The 22,942-nt window shown below is 38.1% G+C and overlaps 2 protein-coding genes across 3 annotated transcripts in view; both read left to right on the plus strand.

Moving 5' to 3' along the window:
* Window positions 1-5,405, plus strand: part of MAMDC2 (MAM domain containing 2) — a 232,009-nt gene extending 226,604 nt beyond the window's left edge. For both annotated transcript variants that reach the window (XM_069087015.1, XM_069087020.1), the window contains 2 exons: window positions 3,935-4,019; window positions 4,163-5,405. In XM_069087015.1, coding sequence (XP_068943116.1) covers window positions 3,935-4,019; window positions 4,163-4,227 — 150 coding nt within the window. In that variant the 3' untranslated portion in view covers window positions 4,228-5,405. The remainder of the gene's footprint in view (window positions 1-3,934; window positions 4,020-4,162) is intronic.
* Window positions 1-22,942, plus strand: part of SMC5 (structural maintenance of chromosomes 5) — a 396,836-nt gene that overhangs the window by 271,286 nt on the left and 102,608 nt on the right. The window lies entirely within an intron of this gene.

Consider the following 22,942-nt stretch of genomic DNA (forward strand, 5'->3'; position numbering starts at 1 on the left):
CCTTCCTTCCTTCCTTCCTTCCTTCCTTCCTTCCTTCCTTCCTTCCTCTCTCTGTCTCTCTCTTTCTCTCTCTCTCTCCCCCCTTTTCTCCCTCTCTCTTTCTCACTCTCCCTCTCATCTTTGTTACAGGGGGGATAGCTTGACAGGTAAGGAATGGAATAAAACATAGATATAGAAATAACAGTGATAGAAAAACAAAAGATATCTCCCCCTAGTTTCTTTTTTTAAATCACAATCACTCAAGTCCCAGTGTCAGCATCATGGCAACTAGAAGCAACAGAGTAAAAAGCAGCTAATTAAATTCACATGATAACTAAGGGAAGCGGCTAACCCAGGTACAGCTAAATTGCATTGCCTTCCACTATTGGTACTTACTGGTATGTAGTTAGGAGGTTTAAGGAGAAAAAATAATGGTGGCTGATACTGGGACTTGAGTGATTGTGATATAAAAGAAGAAACTAGGGGGAGATATTTTTTGTATTTCTATCACTGTTATTTCTATATCTATGTTTTATTCAATTCCTTACCTAGAAAGCTATCCCCCCTGTAACAAAGATGAGAGGGAGAGTGAGAAAGAGAGAGGGAGAAAGGGAGGGAGAGAGAGAGAGAGAGAGAGAGAGAGAGATCTGAGACAGTTTTGTCTGCATTTTTCTTCTCCTGGCCACTTGCTTATATTGCCCATAATTAGTACATTTTCCAGCATCTTGAGGGTAACCTTCCTAGGTGAGTCAAATATGAGCCATTCTAAAACACCTAGGCTATATTTCCAATAAGACAACTGTTTTAGATTCTGTCTCCATCAACCTCAGGGCATATTGGCAGCACCAGATGTAAAACCCATGTTTGACAATTGTATACTTTCTGCATATTATACTGTCCCAATTGCATTATTTTCCCTGAAAATAGGTGTGTGAGCCCAGATTTTAACTGAAAAGAAAGAAAAATAAATTGTCTAAATAATTACATCATCTCTCCATCCCTCAGACATACATGCAGAAATTTGCTCTCTCCCAGTATTCACTCTGAAAATATACAGCTAGAAATCTAAGTACCTGAGAAAATAGCATTGAAGTTGCTAGTATACTTCGAATCCTTTACTTTTCCTGACTGCAGCTAGAGCTGAGTAGGCAGTTATGTGGTGTAATGGATCAAGAACTGGGCTTAAGATCAGGAAGACTCACCTTCATGAGTTCAAATGGGGACTCAGACTCTTATTTAGCTGTGTGACTCTGGGAAAGTCACTTAACCCTCTTTGCTTTAGATTCCTCCTCTGTAAAAGGAGCTGGAGAAGGAAATGGCAAACCACTCCAGGGGCTTTGCCAAGAAAACCACAAATGGGGCCACAGAGTCAGAAATGATTTAACATCAACAAAAAACTGTGCTGAGTATATGCTTTTTTGCATACAGTAGACACTTGTTATGATTTTCAGTATAACTAAATCCTTTTGATAAAGCTGGGTTAGAACAGAGTTTTTAATTTATGGTCATTTCCCAAGAAAACACTTCTATTTCAGCATATTTTCCTTACTTTTCTAGACCACCTAAGTTAGATATACTTTTAGAATAACTAAATCTTTGTGATAAATCTGTAATAACAGTTTTAAACTCTAACGTTCTTTCCAAGGAATAATTTACATTTCTGCATTTTTTTTCTTTAGTTTTCTAGACCATGTAAGTTAGACTAAGTAGAGTAAACATCAACAAGCCAAGATAGTATATTAAATATCTAAAATACATGTGGTTCAATTGTTTTAAAATATAAAACAGATAGATCTATTATTAACAAGTATTCCATAACCTAATGCTTCATTTTGGTTATGAATCAGTGTTTACTTACAGTAGAAGAATAGGCTACTCTAACCTTTGACAAACACAAAATGAGTAATTAGCATGCATATGTGGCAAGAAAACTGTGGGCCTGTGTAAGTGCTTAGGGAGTACATTCACTTCCATAGTACATGATAACCTTCCATATACTTGGTGCTCAGTAAATGTTTGTTGATCAATTGACATATATATATATGATGGTAGGGCAGCTCTTGGTCAAAGGGTATAGAGTTATACTGGCATGATTCCAGTTCCATTCTGGAAAACTTTGGTTTAGAGTGGGTATCATGCTGAAATGAGAAAGCCTTTTCTAATCAGGGTCTATCCTGGATAATTGGGCAATTCTTACGGGAACCTGCTTTTGGGCTGCCTACTAATTAATACAAGGATTTCATGGGTTACCTGAGATCCCCTGAAATGTTAGAACAAATGTGTGGTTGTGGAACCAGCCTATTCCCCACACAGGTCACCTTCTCTAAGTTGAATACCTTCTAAGTCTTATCTGGTTAGGATTCATAGCACTACAGCAGACCTGAGACTTCCAGAAGTTGCCCTGGAATTCAGGGGTTCACACTGGGTCCCCATAAGATGACATTATAACATAGATATACTTATAGCTAGATCATCATTGGTCTCTGCTGCCACTTTTAATGGTATTTCAGGGAGGTGTCTGACCATGCATCCATTATAGTGAATTATCACAAGAACTAAAGATTAAGTAACATACCTCTCTAAATTCCAAACTTTATAAACAAAGATTGATTTCAGCACTACAGAAATGCTGACCCTTAGTGGATTAGGAAATCAAAAGTCTCTGCCTTTTTATTTTGCACAAAGCTGTGCCTATCTTCTTCCTAGTGATTTTCCTTCTCTACTCTTTTAATGTTATTTCATGGGGATTGGTAATTAATTCTCAGTTCATAGAAATTTTAATTTCCTTAGATGCTATCCATTTTGTATCACCATGACTGGCGGTTCTTGATCCTCCTGGCCCAATAACAAACTCCCTAAACCAGGGTTAGGGAATCTGCAGATTTGTTATGAAGTTTAGACTGAGTCAAAGGGCCACACTTGAGGACCTAGAGGGCCCTATAAGGGTCCATATGTGACCTCAAGGCAACGTGTTCCCCATCCTTGACCTAAGCTGTAACTTTGCCTTACAGTTTAGCTATTTACTTTTGCCACCACAGCTTTACATATCAAAAGTCCTCTTCATTGTTTTCCAAGGAAAATCCTTACCTTCTTCCTTCTCCCATGACTATCATATCTTCTTGGTTTATAAAAGCCTTCCCTCACTTTTCCCTTTTCCTGTAAGATCAATGGAATATTTTCCAAATTTTTGTCATCATCATTGTTTTTACCTTGGCTATTCTACACTGGATCTGTCATTAAAACTTCTTTGACATATTAATTTCAAGTTATCTCCAAAGGCTTATTAATTGCCCAATTTACATTCCTTTGAAATACTTAATTCGAATCATAAACAAATCCAAATGGGAGACAGTGGCTTATTACTGTGTAGACCACCTATCTTTTCTGAGAAGAATTTGCTGACCATCAGCTTCCTTGAGGTATTAATTGGTTCATAGCCATTGTCTTGGAAGCTGCAAAATAAATCAGTCCTTTACCAATTCTATTTTTGGAGCTTGGGCATCAAATCAATTTTGTTCTCAGAATCTTTACAGTAGTGAAACTAATTCCCCTTTCTTTTGGTGACTCCAGTTCTGATGTCATACTGCTCAACAGGACAAATGTACTCTTGCCTACTTGATCAATTAACTTAGTTCCACTTGGTTTGTACATCTACATGTGTATGTATTTTCTTTAATACTCCTTTGAATCTGTTATCTCTTTGATATGGGTACTCACTCAAGGTCAGACGACAATCTACCCATACCTAACCATCTTATGTGACTCTAGACTATGTCCTCCCATAAATCCACCATCAAGGGTCCAATCAACCTCCTGCTTGCCTGCTATCATATGGACATCAACAGGCATGCTATTCATCCTGTGTTCTGTTGAATGTCAGCAACCACACTCTGGGTGCGTTTTCTCTTTATAAAAAACTACAATCCTCTTAAATCCAATGTGAACTCTTTTTCAGATTATTTTTGAAGCTATTCGAGGTGCATCAGTAAGAAGCGATATTGCTATTGATGACATTCAATTTCGGGCAGGACCCTGTACAGGTAAAGCTTATTTATTTTTCCTAATTACACAAGCTTGATTGAAATGGATTTTACAAAGTGATCTCAGGCAGGCTTATTAGATGTTTCTTTTTGTCAATAGAAAGAATAATCATTGTTCACTTCTACTTGTTTTTCTTTCACAGAAATAGAAGATTCGACTCAGCAGTCATCGGGATTCTCTGAAGATCTGAATGAAATTGAGTATTAAGAAACATTTTCTAAATTGGATGACATGCCATATCAACTAAATAACTGAACAACTGCACAACCTCTCTCCCACATGAAAAAAAAAGCAATTGAATACTGAACAGTTTAAAATATTCCACTGGTTTGTAGAAATAATTTGGAACACCTTCCCTCCCCACTTTTGCAAGATTACTGACTCAGGGCTTTTCAGACCTTTCTGATCTTATTTTATTTTTCTTTCTTTTTATTTTGGCATGTGACAACTGTTACTATTTGTACAGGCTATTCTATTTTGCACAGATCTTGTATCTTAATATTTTTATTGATTGTAAGTCTTTTTTAAAATTCACAGATCAAGGTAAGAAAAGAGGTACAGCAGGGCTATATGTAATAATTTTGTACTGACGGGCCCTTAGAAATAGTAATGGGCACATTAAAATATGCAACTTGACAAGACGTAGGGAGTGGGGACTTCCAGGTAGGCCCTGGGTGTCCGTATTTGAGGCTAGGATGACCCCCTGTGGCTATGACCTTGGGGTATAATCCAAGACAACCTATGCTCACTTAAATCTTCATTTGGTGAATGTTTGTATTGGGTGGAACACTGGTCTTGTAGGGGTTGGGTTTGGTTTTAATTTCAAGAATAATAAATGTTTAAAGTAAGTAGTGTTGGATATTGGTAATATCCTGCAGATTGAATGCAGTTTGTCATGGTGACAAGTTTGTTTGGAGAAAAGTCTTTTACTCACTGTACCTTGTGTTCCATAAAAATGAATTTTTTCCTACTTGTTGCCACAGCAATTGCTATAATGAACCTATTTGTCATTCTTGTGGTAGGACAAATGGGCCGTTAGCACTAGTCAGTTAATGTTATATTACGGTACAGTGTGATCTGTCCTATTTTTTTCCCTTCAAATTGTATTTTAGAGAAGTCACCAGTCTTTAGTGAGCATGTGGGTAGAGATTACACATTTTTATAAAGCAGGTCTGAAACTATTTATGCACACACTCCCACCACTTTTTATAAATATATTAAATAATTTTGTTGTGGTCAAATGTTTTGATATTCAAGTTTTGAGATTCAAACAATTAAATAGAAATACTGGCTATTACTGAACTTTTAAGATAGTCTATGCATCTATATACCCTTTCGTGCTGTTTTGAATGGCAAAAATATCCAATAAATGAAATTTTAAATGATCTTCTTTTGCGTTTCCTTATGTAAATAAATTTTCTTACTAGCACACAAAGTATTGTGTGGAAAGTGCATTGACCTAGAAGTTTTATTTTGTTTTATTTTTCTTTTAAAGCCAAATATCCTAAGAGATTCTATATATAAGTATAGAGGATAGACTATGAGAAGGCATAAAGAAGGGAAATGGATTGTCATGAAAGAACAGCTAGTAGGCATATTTGGCTAGAATGGGGGGGGGAGGAGGAGTGGGGGCACATGAAAATAAGCATGGAAAAGTAGTTTTGAATTAAATTGTGACAGACTGGGAAGTTTGTATTTCCTCACATAAGCAATGAGGAGCTAATGGAGATTTTGTAGCAGGGAAATGACTTTATCAGACCTGTGTCTTGGGTAGTCTATTTGGGGAGCTGTAGATTAGAGAGGGAACAAACTAAAAGCAGAGAGATCAATTAGAAGACTACTGCATTTAATATCACAAAAAGTATCTATCTAAATCCAAAAGCAAACACAATATACTAGGGGAATGTGCTAGAAACATTTCCATTAAATGCAGAAGTAAAGCAAGGATGACCACTTTCCCCCACGATTACTTCATATAGTTCTAGAAATCATAAAAATAGCAATAAGAAAAAAAGAAAGACATTAAAGGTGTAAAGATGAGCAAACAGGAAATAACAGTCCCTTTTTGCTTATTATATTATAGTTTACTTAGAAAATCCTAAGGAATCAGCATAGATACTAACCATGACCTATTAATAGCTTCAGCAAAGTTTTAGGCTACAAATTAAGCCCACAAAAATCAGGAACATGTCTAGATAATAATAACAAAATCCAAGTGACAATAATAAAAAGGGAAATCCCTTTCAAAATAACTACAATCTTCATAAAATATTTGGAAATCAATATACCAAAGCACACAAAGTTTTTGATAGATTCAGTTACAAAGTACTTCCTAACAAAATAAAGAACTTAAATAGATGAAGTAATGTTTAGTGTTTGTGGCTAGGTTGCACCAATATAATAAAAAATAAAATATTACCAAAAGTAATAGTGTTAATATCTATGCCAATCAAACTACTAAAGTTTATAATAAAATTCATTTGGAAAAAACAAAAGATTCAGTATATCAAGATAAATATTGAGGGGAAGGGTAGATATGGAGAGGAAAATCACACTTCCAAATCTTGAAATATAAAGCAGCAGTAACTGAAACCATTTGGTATTGGCTGAAAGATAGAGAAGTAGATCAATGAAACAGAGTAGACAAGGGTTGATTAGAAACAATGGAATAAAATAACCCAATGTTCGGGGCGGCCAGTTAGCACAGCGAGTAAGAGCACTGGCTCCAGTGTCAGGATGAACTGGAGATCGAATCCTGGGCTCAGACACTTAGCACCCACCCAGAAACACCTGGCTCCTGTAACCTTGAGCAAGTTACTTAACCCCAATTGCTTAGGAGCGGCCAGGAGGCTCAGCAAGTAAGAGCACCGGCTCCAGTGTTGGGATGACCTGGAGATCGAATCCTGGGCTCAGACACTCAGCACCACACCCAGAAATAACTGGCCGTGTAACCTTGAGCAAGTTACTTAACCCCGATTGCTTAAAAAAAAAAAATAACCCAATGTTCAATAAAGCAGAAAACATAAATTAGGGGAAACTTCCCTATTTGATAAAAAAAAAAATACTGGTAAAATTAGAAAGCAGTATGGCATAAGGTAAGCTTAGATTAACATTTTATACCATGTTCTACAATAATTTCAAAATAAATCCTAGCTGTGTGACCTTGGGCAAGTCACTTAATGCTGCTTACCTCAGCTTCCTCATCTATAAAATGAACTGGAGAAAGAAATGGCAAATTACTTCAATATCTTTGCCAAGAAAAACCTCAAATGGGGTCACAAAGAATCAGGCATGACTGAAAATAACTGAACAACTAGAAGGGCAAAGGAGTTTGGACTCCAGGGTCTCTTAAGTTTCCTCCCAGTTCTTAATCAGAAACCTCTGATTCCCACGTTGTAAACATGAGTTGCCTGGAAGGTTGGTGATGTGGCATATTTATCCAAAAAATGATGATTTCCCCTTTAAATATTCTGAGTTTGAAGTGCCTACAAGACACCCAGGTAGAGATGTCCAGAAGGCAGTTCAAGAGAGAGATAAATAGATTGGGAAGTTATTCACATGCAGATGATAATTTTATCCATAGAAGCTAGAGTTCACCAAGAGAGGGGATAGAGAAGGAAATTTTAAAAGGACCTAGGACTGAACTTTAAGAAATATCCCTGATTATATGGGAGAGATGGATAATATCGTGCAAAAAATAAGGAGTATTCATATAGGTAGGAGAATCATAGGAACATAGATTTAAAGTTGGAAAGAAACTTAGAGGTCACCTAGTGCCATCCTGTCAGTTTATAGATGCTGAAATCAAGGCAAATATGAAGTGACTTGCCCCAAGATGCAGAAGAAATAAAAAGTTGTGGAAGAAATAAAATCCAAGGGGACAGCTAGGTGATGCAGTGAATAGAGCACTGGCCCTGGAGTCAGGAGGACCTGAGTTCAAATTTGAACTTAGACACTTAATACTTACTAGCCATGTGTCCTTGGCCAAGTCACTTAACCCCAATTGCCCTGCCTTTCCCCCTCCAAAAAAAAAAATAAAAAAAAAAGAAGAAAAGAAAGTACATTTTTCACATCTCTGGGACCAGAAGTCATAATAATTATACGTTATTCATTTTGGAGGTTTTTTGTTTTCATGTTTGTTGTAGTGATTATATGTATTGTTTTCTGGGTTCTGCTTAACCTTGCTCTATACCAGATCATGTAAGTCTTCCTATGCTTCTCTGAATTCTTCATATTCATAATTATTTATGGCACATTAATATTCCATTATATACACATACCACAATTTCTTTACGCTATCCCTTATTTCTTTCCAAACTCAGTGCTTCCTCTACTAAGATTTTATGTGTCTTTTTTTCTGCTTTGAATTCTGAAGTCTTAACTGGGGTTAGGACTACAGTTTGCAACAGAACTAAGTGCTAATTGTTAGTTCCTCAGTCCTACTTGTCTGTCTATTTAGACTTTAAAACCTTTGGTTGCCCTGACACCTCTTACTTTTCAGTTCCTTAATTCTTATATTGACTATTTATATTCCTCACCTGTTTATTACTGATTCGTGGTAATTGCTTACCCCTTGATTTCTTGCTCAACTCCTTGGATTATAGAAATGCTCACTGTATAATTCCTAGGAAGTGTGACACTTAACCCTACTCTTACTAGCTTAGGTTTCTGGCTTACTGTTTACCTTGAACTCTCTGCTCCCAATCTGCTGGTGTGTGTGCGTGTGTGTATGTATGTGTATATATATATATATATATATGTGTGTGTGTGTGTGTGTATGTATGTATGTATATGTACACATACACACATGCATATACGTGTATAAACACACATATATCTATGTATGTGTTTATACATATGTGTGTATGCGTATGCATGTATACATACGATACATGCTTTTGGATGCTTACTGTGACGCTACCATACCCCCAGCATGACAACAACGTAAAACTTAGCTTTTATTACTCCTCAAACATCACATACTTGAGTACTTCTGCTTTGTCTTGGGTGGAATATAATATTAGCTCTATTCTGCTTCTGTGGCTCTCCATGTTTACTAACCCCCAGCCCAAGTTTGCTGGGCAAAATATCTTCATTGATTTAAAAAGAAATCTTCATTCTTTTTTCTGATCTCTATCTCTGTATATTTCTAAAACACAGCACTGAGGGTTTTATCGGTCAGCAAGTATGTCATTTTAAAGAATCATAGTTTTAATAAATTTAGACCTGGAAGGAAGCTAATAGGTCATGTAGTCCAGCCTCTTGATTTTACACGTGAGGAACTGAGGCCCAGAGAGATAAAATGTCTTGTCCAAAGTCACATAGACAGCAAATGGCAGGGCTGGGATTTAAAGCCAGGTTTTCTGACTTCAAATTCAGTTTCCACTGTAATCCCTGCCCACTAGCCCATGGTTATGAAACTCTCTCCTTACTGATGGAGATAAAAGCCTTACCCTGCATGAAGGAGGTGTAGGGTAGAGTTGGTGAAAATGAAAAAGTTACAGTCTTCTCCAGCTTCCCTTTGGGACTCTTCAAGTGCCAGTACTGTTTAGGACTCATCAAGCTTTGGGTTGAATTCAGTTGCTAGGGAAGATGAAAGAAAGAGGCTAACTCCATTTCAAATTGCTAAAGGAAAAGATTCTGTGGTGACATGACAGAAACTGGCAGATATCATCAGGCCCTATCCCCAGTTCGCTTCTCTAGAGACTTTAAGGAACTTCCCCTGGTGTGAGACCAAGGACTGTCTTTTGGTTGAGGTGTTACCTCATTCCCAATGAGAGAGTTCCTTCCCTCTTTATTGCATGGTATATGTCCCCTAATGTAAACTTTCTTTGATTTCTGTTTTACTGCCAATTTGGATCAATATGGTCTTTGACATTCTCTATGTGTGTTCATTGTGGATTTAGCTTTAGGTAGGGAAAATGCTCAGATCTTTGATATAAAACTTGGAGGTCCCATTCTCCTTCCCCCCGGCCCAAAACGACAAAGCAATCGGAAGTTAGAACACTATATTATGTTAAACATTCAAGAACAGAGTGACATTTCCAAAATCTCAACCACTCTTTTCAAATAGGCAAAACAGGCCCATGAAAGCAGGAGGTAAAAGGATTTTGACCTGTACTAAGGCAGCGGGTTTTTCCTTGGAGTGGAAAAAGAGAGTAAAGAGGAAGAACAATCCCATTACTGTGTCTCTTCCCGACTGTCTTCAGGCCAGTAGCACACGGGTCAGCCGTCCCTCTTTGTCGCAGCAAGCACCCCAAGCATCCCCAGGGTGTCTGCCAACACAGGTTCTTGGATCTGCTTTGTTAAAGGAAAGCAACTCAAAATGGGTTAACAAGCTTACTTTAATCAGTCAACCATGTATCGTTTACCTCGTTCAGAAGAGGTCAGCACCCCGAACTTCAGAATATACAGACAGAATTATCAAGACAGAGAACAGATCAAGTAGACAGATTTCAAACTGTCCAACCATTACATCCATACCAAATCAGCATCTGGGTTTCAAAGCCAGGGGGCTCTGGACAACGGCTTCCCAGAATCCAGATCAAATCACAGAACACTTCTCAAAGTGAGCCCCAAAACAAAGCTACACATCAGGGCTTATATAGCCTTCTCCTGGCTCAGAGAATGTAACAACCTTATTGACTCACGGGCCAATCAAGAAGTGTCTACTGAAAAACAAGCCTCCCACCCCAGGCTCGGGGTGCACTTTAGCCTAGGGGCAGGGAAGATCTTTAAATTTGCATTCCCATTACACTCTTCCACTGATTCTCTATAAACAGCACCTTAGGGAAAACTGCTCCATTTCACAGCAGGTATCCTAAACTGATGACGTCTTCCTCCTTTTATTTTCCTCCTCACTAGTCCTTTAAGAGAAGACTACAGAATCTGAGAACCTAGATAAGCAGTTCATTTGACCTGTTAGTCCTTGTCCCTCCCCTCCCTACCCCCACAAACACCCTAGGCTCTTGATTTATGGTCCCCATGGGTATGGCAAAAGGCAGGTTACATATATGACTACGGACTTAATTTGCTTAACCTCTATGTGCCTTGGTTCCTTCTTCTGTATAATAAGAACACTTGGAGAAAAATGCCTTATAAACCTTAAAATGCTAGATAAGTGATAGTGACTATTTTTTAGATTTCTGGCAGAGGCAATTTCATTTTGGAAGCATTAAAAACACCGGTATTACTTCACATAAAGCTCCATGTGGCATTTTTAAAAATCCTCAATCACATAAAATAAATACAACTATCCCATGCTTTATTGGGTGGGAGAACCAAATCGGCTCTAAAATAAATCCCCCTCAAAGCAAATTTTATTTGTTTATCATAAAATATAAGATGCTATAATTATCGGGAAAAGTCATCAAATAGATTTGAGAATGTTTGGTGGGAAAAAGAAAAAAAACAACAAGATGTCGGTTAATGTCATGCTCTGATGGACATTGTAGCACTCCCAAAATACTGCTGTATCTTCAGAAAACTGTAGGTCATACTTGCACAGACTGTCTTCCCAGCTTAGCACTCCCTCTTATGGTAAAATCAGGGAAGACCAGACAGATACATTTGAATCTTTATTAGTTAGCAGAGCATAGAGTCTTTCCATGTCATACAGGTTAGTTTTCACCATGACCTGAGAAATCTGGCCCTTCCTCCAGGTTGCTCCCACGGGCGACGAAAGTTGGGACAGAAACACATGTTAGCTCTAGAATCCCTGTTCATCTCAGCATAAAAACACAACACAAAATGTACAGCTACTCATATAAGGGACAAAGCAAGATGAAACCCTTAATGTAAGATTATATATAATTATTATGTTTTATAATTATAATATGCTATATTACATATAACATATATTATATTAAACATATATGATGTTTAAAATATATTATATATTTATATTTTCTATTATATAATATTATTGTATTAATATGTTATAATATTCTATAATATCATATACAATATATTATATATAATTATTATATATATAATAAAATATAGAGACTCACCTAAATGTGAAACCCTACCCCAATATTCTGAACTACCATATTTCTAGACATGTAGTTATATCTAGATGTAACTACATAGTCATATGTCACACACAATGTTTATATATATATGCATATATATGAAACATACCCAAAATTAATCAATGGTTTATCTGTTTTATCGTTCCTCCCCCCCATAAAATCAGCTTATAGTTTTATTTATTAGCTCAACGGTTTTCTTACTTTCAGTTTTATTAATCTCTCCTTTTAGTTCCAGGATTTCCAATTTGGTGTTTAATTGGGTATTTTAAATTTGTTCTTCTATTTTCTTAGTGACATGCCCAATTCATTAATATGCTGCTTCTCTATTTTATATATATATATATATATATATGCAATTAGAGAAGCAAATTTTATTCAGCTTTGGCCTTTTAATTAGAAGTGCTTGAAAGCCCTATATTTCATTAAATATCCATTTTTTCTCCTGAAAGATTATTTTCAATTTTGGTGGGTAGGTGATTTTTGGATGTAATCCTAATTCCTTTGCCTTCCAGTATATGATATTCCAAGCCCTCTACTTCTTTAATGTGGAAGCTGCCAAATCTTGTGTAATCCTGACTGTAGCTCCATAATATCTGAATTATTTCTTTTTGGTTGCTTGCAATATTTTCTCCTTGATCTGTGTACTCTGGAATTTGGCTATGATTGTCCTGGGAGTTTACATTTTGGGACTTCTTTCAGGTGGTGATTGGTGGATTCTTTCAATTTCTATTTTGCCCTCCAGTTCTAATTCATCAGGGCAATTTTCTTTGATAATTTCTTGAAAGAAAGGGGACAGAGCCAAGATGGAGGAGTAAGAGCAAGGACTTGCTTCAGCTGTCCCCTAAACCCCTCCAAATACCTGGAAAGAATGACTTTACACAAATTCTAGAGCTACAGAACCCACAAAATGACAGAGTGAAGTAAATCTCCAGCCCAAGACAACCTGAAAGGTCAACAGGAAGGGTATATTGCAACAGGCTGGGAGTGGAGAACAATCCAGTGTGGGCCAGAGCAGACCTCAGAGGACTGAATCCCTGGCAGCTGGGATGGTTTCCAGGCTTATCAACCCACAAGCACCAAAGAGAGCATAGAAGGTCAGTGGGAAAACTCTGTGGAACCTGGGTGAAATAGGAGCATGCTCTGGCCCCAGCCCCAGGGCCGGTGGAGGTGGCAGTGGTGGCAGCAGCAGTATGAGCCACCTAGCCACCTCACTTTCAAGCATTCTTGATGAGAATACCAGAGCTGAAGAGAAAATTTGACTTTCAAATACAAGAATCAAGAGAAGCATGAAAAGGTAAATAGGAAAGAGAAATCATTAGGGACTTAGAATATTTGGAGGGAAAAAATACAATACACACACACACACACACACATAGACAGACAGATGGACAAACAGATAGACAGACATAGATAGATAGATAGATATATAGACAGACAGACAGACAGACAGATAGATAGATGGATGGATAGATAGATAGATGGATGGATGGCACAGGGTGGGTTGAATATGAAAGGATGGTAACTAAAAAATAAAATTAAAGGATGAGAGAGGAATATATTGGAAGAAGGAGAAAGGAAGAGATAGAATGGAGTAAATTATCTCACATAAAAGGGGCAAGAAAAGGGTTTTACAATGGAGGGGAAGAGGGGAGTGGTGAGAAGGAACGAGTGAACCTTCCTGTTATTGGATATGGCTATAAGGAGGGAATATCATACACACTCAAGTGGGTTATCTTACCCTACAGAAAAGTAAGAGGGAAAGGGATGGGGGGGATTATAAAAGAGAGGGCCGATTGGGGAAGGAGGGGGTAGTCAGGAGCAAACACTTTTGAAAAGCGATGGATCAAAGGAGAAAAACAAAAAATCATCTCTTGAAAAATGTTGCCCAGGCTTTTTTTATCTTTTGATCATGGCTTTCAGGTAGTCCAATAAGTCTTGTTTCTCCTGGAACTCTTTTCTAGGTCAGTTGTTTTTTCAGTGAGAAATTTTACATTTTCTTCTATTTTTTCAGTTTTCTGATTTTATTTTGATGTCTCATGGAGTCATTTTCACTCATTCAATCCTAATTTTTAAGGAAGTATTTTCTTCAGTGAGCCTTTGCACTTCCTTTCCATTGGTTCAATCCTATCTTTTAGGGAGTTACTCTCCTTGGTAAATGTTTGTATATCTTTTCCCATGCTATTGACTTCTTCCATGATTCTCTTGCATTACTCTCAATTGTTCTTCTACTTCTCCAATGGGCTTTTTAAGCTCTTCTAGGAATTCTCTTTGGACCTGAGACCAAATCACACTTTTCTTTGGGGGCTTCATATGTAGCCATTCTAACACTTTTGCCCTCTTCTAAGTTTATGCCTTGATCCTCCTTATCACCATAGTAACTTTCTATTGTCAAGTTCTTGTGTGTGTGTGTGTGTGTGTGTGTGTGTGTGCGCTCATTTTTCTGCCTTTTTGGGACTTGGTGTTTTTATGCGAGAACTGGGTTCTGGTGCTACACTGTCTCAAGCTTTTTGTGGCGGGCTCTAAGTCTTACCTCTGGTTTTCACTGGGCTTCAGGACTTAGCTCCTTGCTTTCTCTGGAGGGTAGGTTTCCCTTTTGGCTTGTACTGGGGGTGCGGTGGGGGGCCTCTCTGTCGGCCTCCTCTGGGTGTGGAGTTAAGCTACTGACCTGCTCCAGGGATGGGCCTTGCTGCTAGGTTGCTATGGTAACAGAGTCTTTCTGGAGGAGAGGTCTTGTTGCTGGTCTGTCCCAGGGGTGGGGCCCAGCTTCTGGGTTTCTATTTTGGAAACACAGTCTCTCCTCTGATAGACCTCCATGGCAGGGTCTCCCTGTTGACCATTTCCTAGGTGGTTATCAACGACTTATTGACCAGCAATGGGTCAAGGCCTTGCTGGCAGCTTTTGCTGTGGGTGGGGCCCTGCTACTCTACACAGACTGCTCACTTGCCTAGGGGGCTGCTGGTTTGAAGGAGGACAGGTCCTTGCTTGTGGATTGTCCCAGGCTTGGAGCCTTGCTACAGGGTCCCTGCCATGAGGCTGCCTGCTGCTGCTGCTGCTGCCTTTGAACCTTCGTCCTCTCATAGCCCAGTGAGACAGCCTTTCCTCTGGTGCTGGTAAACTGCTTCCCTGCTCCTAGATCAATTCTGAGACATTTTTCTAGTTGGAGAGGAATTTGGGAGGTCTTCAGAGGTCTCCTTTCTCTCTCTACCATTTCGACAACAGAAGTCCAGTACATATTACTTTCATTGTATGTTTAAGATTTGCATTGTTAAAAAACTAATAAATCTTAATTTATTTGAATAAAATATGAACTAAGAAAATTGTTTGAATAAACTGTTTTATAAAAAGTATGGGAGACAAAATTTTTTATATAAAAAGAGGCATATCACTACTAGAGTTTGGGAACCATTAGACAAGATTATCTCTAATGTCCCTTCCCCCTCTAAATATTGTTATTTTAAAGAAACAAATCAAGCTTATCTCTAAGTAATAAAAACTTGATGGCATATTTAATCTCAGATTGGCTTCCTTGTCAAGCAGCATGGTGGCTACATTAATGACTGAAGAGAAGAAGGAAAAAATTTAAAATCAAAGAAAAGAAAGAGAAGAGGCTTTGATTTAGAGTCAGGCTTATAGAGGGAGAAATACAGGCAGATGAGGGAAAGAAGGGAAGAGGTGAATAGGACTCTGGCAAAAAGACAGATCCACAACTTTGGCAGACAAGGCCTAGAACTGTGGGAGACACCTGGCTTGTCCTGCGGTATCAGTGATAATATACAGGGATGCTGACACATCAGAACAAACTAGATGTAAATAACCTACCATAAGAGGATGAGGTTTCTCCTATAGCTTAGCCAAAATTCTTGTAAATCAAGCTGTGCTCTAATTGGTGTTCTATATTTTTACTGCATTTTCAACATACAGTATTATTAAAAGGTTTCAGGGGAAATTCCAAGTAAACTCCACTTATTTATTCATGGGTTAGTATTCATTCTTTCTCTCAAGAATTTTTAGTCTATACTGCCATCTTAAGGTTAAGGTAGTAATATATTATTCATTATTTTAGGTCCTTCATTGCTACTAAAATATATTAATAAAGTAGTGGTTAAATTGGAGTAACTCTGTGTGATTTTTTCATAAATCATGATTCTTGTAAAAATTTTGTCTGACCTCCATTGTTCATTGTACACAGTTCATTAGCTGTTTATGGATGCTATCCTTTCACTAAACATTCCTCCCATTTCCTAATATTCTATACACCACTAAGCCAAGTGAACTTGAGTCTGTGACCAAAACAAAAACTAAGTACAATCAATGGCCCAAATTCCATAAAATACTAACAAGAAAAATAGAAAAGAGATGTATGTACTAACATTTTCTTTTTTAAAGCAATCAGGGTTAAGTAACTTGCTCAAGGTTACATGGCCAGGTGTTTCTGGGTGGTGCTAAGTGTCTGAGCCCAGGATTCAATCTCCAGGTCTTCTCAACACTGAAGCCGATGCTCTTACTCGCTGTGCTACCTGGCCGCCCCTGTACTAACATTTTCAACAAAATCACTACCTGAAATTTTTTTTTAACCCAAATTGTTTTGTCCTAGGCGAACTTCTTATGATAATGTAAAGAAATCATGGCTACATTAGAGGTGGAAGAAGACTCAATGGAAGCTCATCATTACAGTAAAGAGGTAAGTATGATTTCAGGAGCCCCTGGGGAAGAATCTCTGCCCTCTCCAAGAAATTCTCTGGTAGCTGTTTTCATGTACAGAGCACTGGACTTAGAGATGGGAAAAATTGGGTTCAAATCTTCCCTCAGACAGTTACTAGCTATGTGACCTAAATCAAAGTCACTTAATTTCTCTGAGCCTCGGTTTCTTCAGTAAGATAAGAATGATAATGACACTTGATAGAAAACATAGTATGATGGATGAAAAAGCTGGCCATAGAACTAAGAAAACAAGGGTTCAGGTGCCTAGTTGTAACAAATATGAGCTGGGGGATCCTGGGCAAGTTACTTTACCTCTTAGTTCTGTCTCCTACCCCTACTCGCACCCAGAAAACATTATAAGACTATATTTTGCAGAGCTATTGATTGAATATACCAACCTGTTCCTATACCAATGAAATTATATGTCTGGTTCAAAAGAAAAAAAAAGGTACCTCCTTCAGATCCTAGGGATCTCCCAAAGGGGGCTCAGGGTTCACATGGACCTGAATCTATCCTATTTGTACAAGAAAGGCTTAAGGGATATATTAAGCCATTATCATCATCATCATCATCACTGTTACTATTATTATCATTACTTATCTACAGAACTGCAAGTGTTATAACCCTATTCTGAGATTCCATACATGCTTTATTATCATCCTTTCTGTTTGAAGGTTGAGTTAATAATTTATTTGAAACATAGACACTTGTAACCTCATAGATTTGTTTGTCAAAATGCAATGAGGTTTTTTTCTCACTTTCTACAAAAGATTTTCTATCTTCCCTCTATTCTTCCCTCCTCTCACAAGAAAAAAGCTTTTATCTACATCAGAAGTGTCAAACATTGGGCCTCAAGAGGCATGCAGGAAGTAATACTCCCAAAGCGTGGCCTGAACCGGAATAAAATAAGATTGGGGAATATTTAACAAAATAAATAAAAGTACAATAAAATGGCATTATGTTACATTTTAAAATTTAGTCAATATGTCACCAGCAGGGATCCTTATGTATGGTTTAGTGGTCCCCATTTTTATTTGAGTTCACATCACTAGTCTAAATCACTCTTGAGATATTTATTAACATTGAAACTGAGCAGACTAATCTTCCTGAGATAACTACCACTTCCCAATATCACTGATCCATATGATATTCTTAGCTAACTACAAGAACCAGTCCATCATGGGTTTTACCCCCAGACAATATGTGCCCTGATCCAAGGGACAAAAAACAGCCAAACACTGCTAATAATCTAGGCATGTATTCCTGGCCAATTAGTACTCAGAAAAGAGTGTCCATGAAGCTCAGGCATATGATTTCTGGCCAATTAATGCTTCAAGAACAAGAAAATTAAGGGTTTTACTGATGAGAGCTGATAATAGAAATGGAGCCTTTTCAGTATATGAGCAGGAACTTTCCAGCCTCAAATCACTTTTGAGAGCCAAAGACTGACTCTTTGTACCACATGTGAATTCTGGCATTTGTTTTACCATGAGAAAGAAAACAGAGAAAAAATAAAGAGGTGGAGCAAATATGGTGAAGTAGAGGAAGCACTATAGCCTAGCTCTCCCAACAGTCACCTCTAAAAGATTTAAAATAATGCCTCATATCAAATTCTGGAGCAGCAGAGCTGACAGAATGTCAGAGTGGTGTATACATGTGTAACAGCAAGCATCCTAGCACACTCAGCATGGCTGCTAGCTCAGGTTCTTTGATCTGCTTTCTAAAGAAAAGCAACTCAAAAGCGGTTAACAAACCTACTTTAATCAAGCATAAATATTATTCACTTAGTTTATGGGGAAAAGTCAGCACCCTGAACTTCAGAAAATACAAACAGAAATGACAAGCAGACAAAAGAAACAAATGACAAGCAGACAAACAGACAGAGAAAATGACACAATCCAGCAGACCAACAGACAGAGCTTCTAGCTGTCTGATCACTATATACATACATAGCTGATTACCAGAGAGAGAAGCACCAACATCTGGGTTTTCAAAGCCAGGGAGCACAATGGCTGCCCAGAGTCTCATCTGAGCAAATCACACAACTCCTCCCATAAGTGAGCCTTCACCTCAGAGTATACATAGCCTTCTCCAGGGTCAGAGGACATCACAACCTTCATGACCCACGGCCTAATTACAAAGTAACAAAAGCTGTGGGCCTTCCTGAAAAACAAGCCTTCCCTAAGCAAACTTCTCTTGTTGGGCTCCAAGTGAGGCTCATTAAAGGGCAGGGAAGATCTTCAAATTCTTTACCATTGCAACATGCAGGAACAACACCAGCTGTGGGCCTTGAAGGAGGCAGTGATGGTAGCAGTATCAGGAGCTCTTAGCCCAGAGACAGTAAGGTAATTAGACAACTGATCAGAAAGAGAAAGAAAGGGAACCCTTTACTATCACTGGGTGCAGGACCAAGCACTGTTTGGCAATTCCATTGTCCATACACAGTTCTGGGTCCCAGTTCCAAGGAACAGAATAACACTTGTTGCAAGGCATCAGAGGCCCTAGCTGAAGTTCCAGAGTGCAGCTTGCAATTGTAAGGGAGCAGGAGCTCTTTCTGGGTAAGTACCAGAGCACAAACCAGACCAGTGACCAAATCTCTTCCAGGATCACAAAACCTTGAAAATACCAAAAATTTCCAAGGCCCCAGAACTATCTCTGAAAAGAGCAGTGAAAAACAAAAAAACAAAAAGCCTTGGGATAGTGCCCCTTCCCCCTAGATGAGCAGAGCTCAACTTTAACATAAAGTTCAACATTAAGAAATAGGCTCTAAAATCAGTAAACAACAAAAAACAACCTGACCACTAAAAAGTTACTACACTGACAGGGAAGATCAAGACATAAAAAGAAGTAAATTATGTGGAAGCAGCTACAGGCAAAGCAACAAAGAAAAATAAAGATTAGACAAAAGTCCAAAAAAGCTAAAGAAAGAGCAAATAACTGATTTTAAAAATCAAATAAGAGTGAAAAAGGAAAAACTGGAAAAAGAAATGAGAGCAATACAAGAAAATTATGAAAAAGAATCAGCAGGTTAATAAGAGACAAGAAGAAAATAATATCTTAAAAACAAGAAATGAACAAATGGTAAAAAGAGGTACAATATATCATTAATGAAAATAACTCCTTAAAAAGCAAAATTGGCCAAATTGAGGAGGGTGGGGAATGCGCAAAAGCTCACCCAAAAAAATAAGTCTTTAAAAATTAGAACTGAAAAAGTGGACTTGCCCTAATGACTCCATGAGATATCAAGAAACAATAAAACAAAGTCAAAAGAATGCAAAAAAATAGAAGAACATGTGAAATATCTCATTGGAAAACAACTGACCTGGAAATTTGATTGAAGAGGTTGAAAGATAATTTAAGAATTATTATACTACATGAAAACTATAATTTAAAAAAGTAGCCTAGACATCATATTCCAAGAAATTATAAAGGAAACTTGCCCAGATATCTTAGAACCACAGGGTAAAATGGAAATTAGAAGAGTTCACTGATCATCTTCTGAAAGAGATACCAAAATAAAAATTCCCCAAAATATTATAACCAAATTCCAGAGCTCCTGAGTCAAGGAGAGAATACTGAAAGCTGAGAAAAAGAAATTACTCAAGTAAAATGGAGCCACAATCAGGATTACACAAGATTTAGCAGCTACTACAGTAAAGGAGCAGAGGGCTTAGAATATGATATTTCAGAAGGATCTAGGATTACAACAAAAAAATCACCTTGGCAGAAAAACTGAGTATAATCCTTCAGGGGGAAAAAATGAGCATTTAATGAAACAGAAGAATTTCAAGAATTCCTGATGAAAAGGACAGAGCTAAATAGAAAAATCCCCATTCAAACACAAAATTCAAGAGAAGTATAAAAAGGTAAGTATAAAAGAAAACTCATAAGGGACTTGGTAAAATTAAAATATTTATTATTCCTATGTTGGAAGATGATACATGTAACTCCTAAGAACTTTATCATTATTAGGTCAGTTAGAAGGAGTCTTCATAGACTGAGGGTATGGGTGTTGAAATTATCTCCCAAAAATGGAGGAATAAGAAGGAAGGATGCACTTGGAGAAGGGAGAAAGAAAAAGAATAGGGAAATTATCTCACATAAAAGAGATGCACAAGGAAGAACTTTTATAGTAAAAGGGAAAATAGGGGGTGGCAACACTTGAATCTCACTTTCATCTTAACTGGTTCAAAGAGGGAAAAAATACATGCATGCATGCATGTATGCATGCATACATACATACATATGCATATGTGCATGTGTGAGTGTGTGTACAGTCAATCACAAGGAACTCTCTTGAGGACTGCTGCTGTGAATAACTTTAAGGATCTAATTGCATAGTATAGTGAACTCTCCATTTATTCAGCAATAAACTAAAGCAAAACATTCAAGAAACTAAAGCACAACATTCACAACAATATAACATAACAACTTATTACTAAGGTAGCCACATAGTCTTAGACAAAACATATCATTCAGTAAGTCACAATCTCCTCAATCAATATAGAGTACCCAAGTCAAGTCTTCTTTCATTCTTGACTCCAGGTTGGACTCACACATAGGCAGCTCTCTGCTCCTGTATCATATGGACTGTTCCACTTCAAGTCCTTCACAATTTCTGTTTCTAGGAAGACAAAGCTTAACAGAACTACAATATTTACACACATTGCAGGCACTGTCATCTCAATTCACTTTCTGTCTGACAAAGTAACACAAACCCACAGACAAAGCTTCTGTCTGAGAAATCAAACACAGATCTACAGTAAAGTCCCAGGATTTCTGTAAATACCAGTAAAGTTCTCTTTCAGGACTTCTTTCTAAGAACAACAGACAGGATGCTTCTGTCAGACAAAGTAACATCAATATAGACAGAACAGATGGAGTGCTGGACATCACAAATATTCTCCCTCTTAGTTCTGCTTGGTCTCAGCTTGTGCTTGAGCTTTTATATGCTCTGCTCCTTCCTGTTCTGCTGTTCCTGTTCCACTCTTTCAGCAAACTCCTCCCACCATGGGCTCCATGTGATAATGTTAGACCTACTAAGGACAGGGAAGCTCTCCAAACTCCTTTAGGCCTATTAAGGGCAACACACATATATACTGTTTCCAACAAAGACTTGACACAATCAAAGGTGAGGCGCAAAGGGATTTGAATATCTGAAACAAGTAACAAAGTACTACTTTGCTTACCATTACCGTGTGTGTGTGTGTGTACGTGCCTGTGTGTGTGTGTGTATATATATGTATACACACACACAGACACAGAAATTGAGTTGGGTATGGAAAAGGGAAGTAGGAGGGAAAAAGGATAAGAGAAAGTAGGGGAGAGTAATGTAGCAGCAAGTACCCCAAGTGTCCTCAGGGTTTGCTGCCACCACAGGTTCTTGGATCTGCTTTGATAAAGGAAAGCAACTCAAAATGGGTTAACAAGCTTACTTTAATCAGTCAAACATATATCGTTTACCTCGTTCAGGGGAAAAAGGTCAGCACCCTGAACTTCAAAGTATACAGGCAGAATTATCAAGACAGAAACAGATCAAGTAGACAGCTTTCCAAACTGTCCAGCCATTACACCCATACCAAATCAACATCTGGGTTTCAACATCTGGGTTTTTCAAAGCCGGGGAGCTCTGGACAACGGCTTCCCAGAATCCATATCAAATCACAGAACACTTCTCAAAGTGAGCCCCAAAACAAAGCTACAGATCAGAGCTTATATAGCCTTCTCCTGGCTCAGAGAATGTAACAACCTTATTGACCCACTGGCCAATCAAGAAGTATCTACTGAAAAACAAGTCTCCCACCCCAGGCTCCAGATGCACTTTAGCCTAGGGGCAGGGAAGATCTTTAAAATTCACATTCCCATTACAAGTAATAAGAGGGAAAGTGGATTAAGGGAGGCAGTGGTAAGAAGCAAAGCAAACTTTCAAGGAGAGAGAGACAGACAGACAGACAGACAGAGACAGAGAGAGACAGAGAGAGAGACAGAGAGACAGAAACAGAGAGAGAGACAGAGACAGGGAGAGAGACAGAGAGAGAGACAGAGACAGAGAGAGACAGAGACAGAGACAGAGACAGAGAGAAAGAGACAGAGAAAGAGACAGAGAAACAGAGAGACAGAAACACAGAGACACAGAGACACAGAGAGAGAGAGAGAGAGAGAGAGAGAGAGAGAGAGAGAGAGAGAGA

Source organism: Petaurus breviceps, unplaced genomic scaffold (assembly GCF_028583685.1).
Source record: "Petaurus breviceps papuanus isolate PSGF00001 unplaced genomic scaffold, PetGlider_PUasm1.0 118, whole genome shotgun sequence".
In the NCBI taxonomy this organism is placed as follows: Eukaryota; Metazoa; Chordata; class Mammalia; order Diprotodontia; family Petauridae; genus Petaurus; species Petaurus breviceps.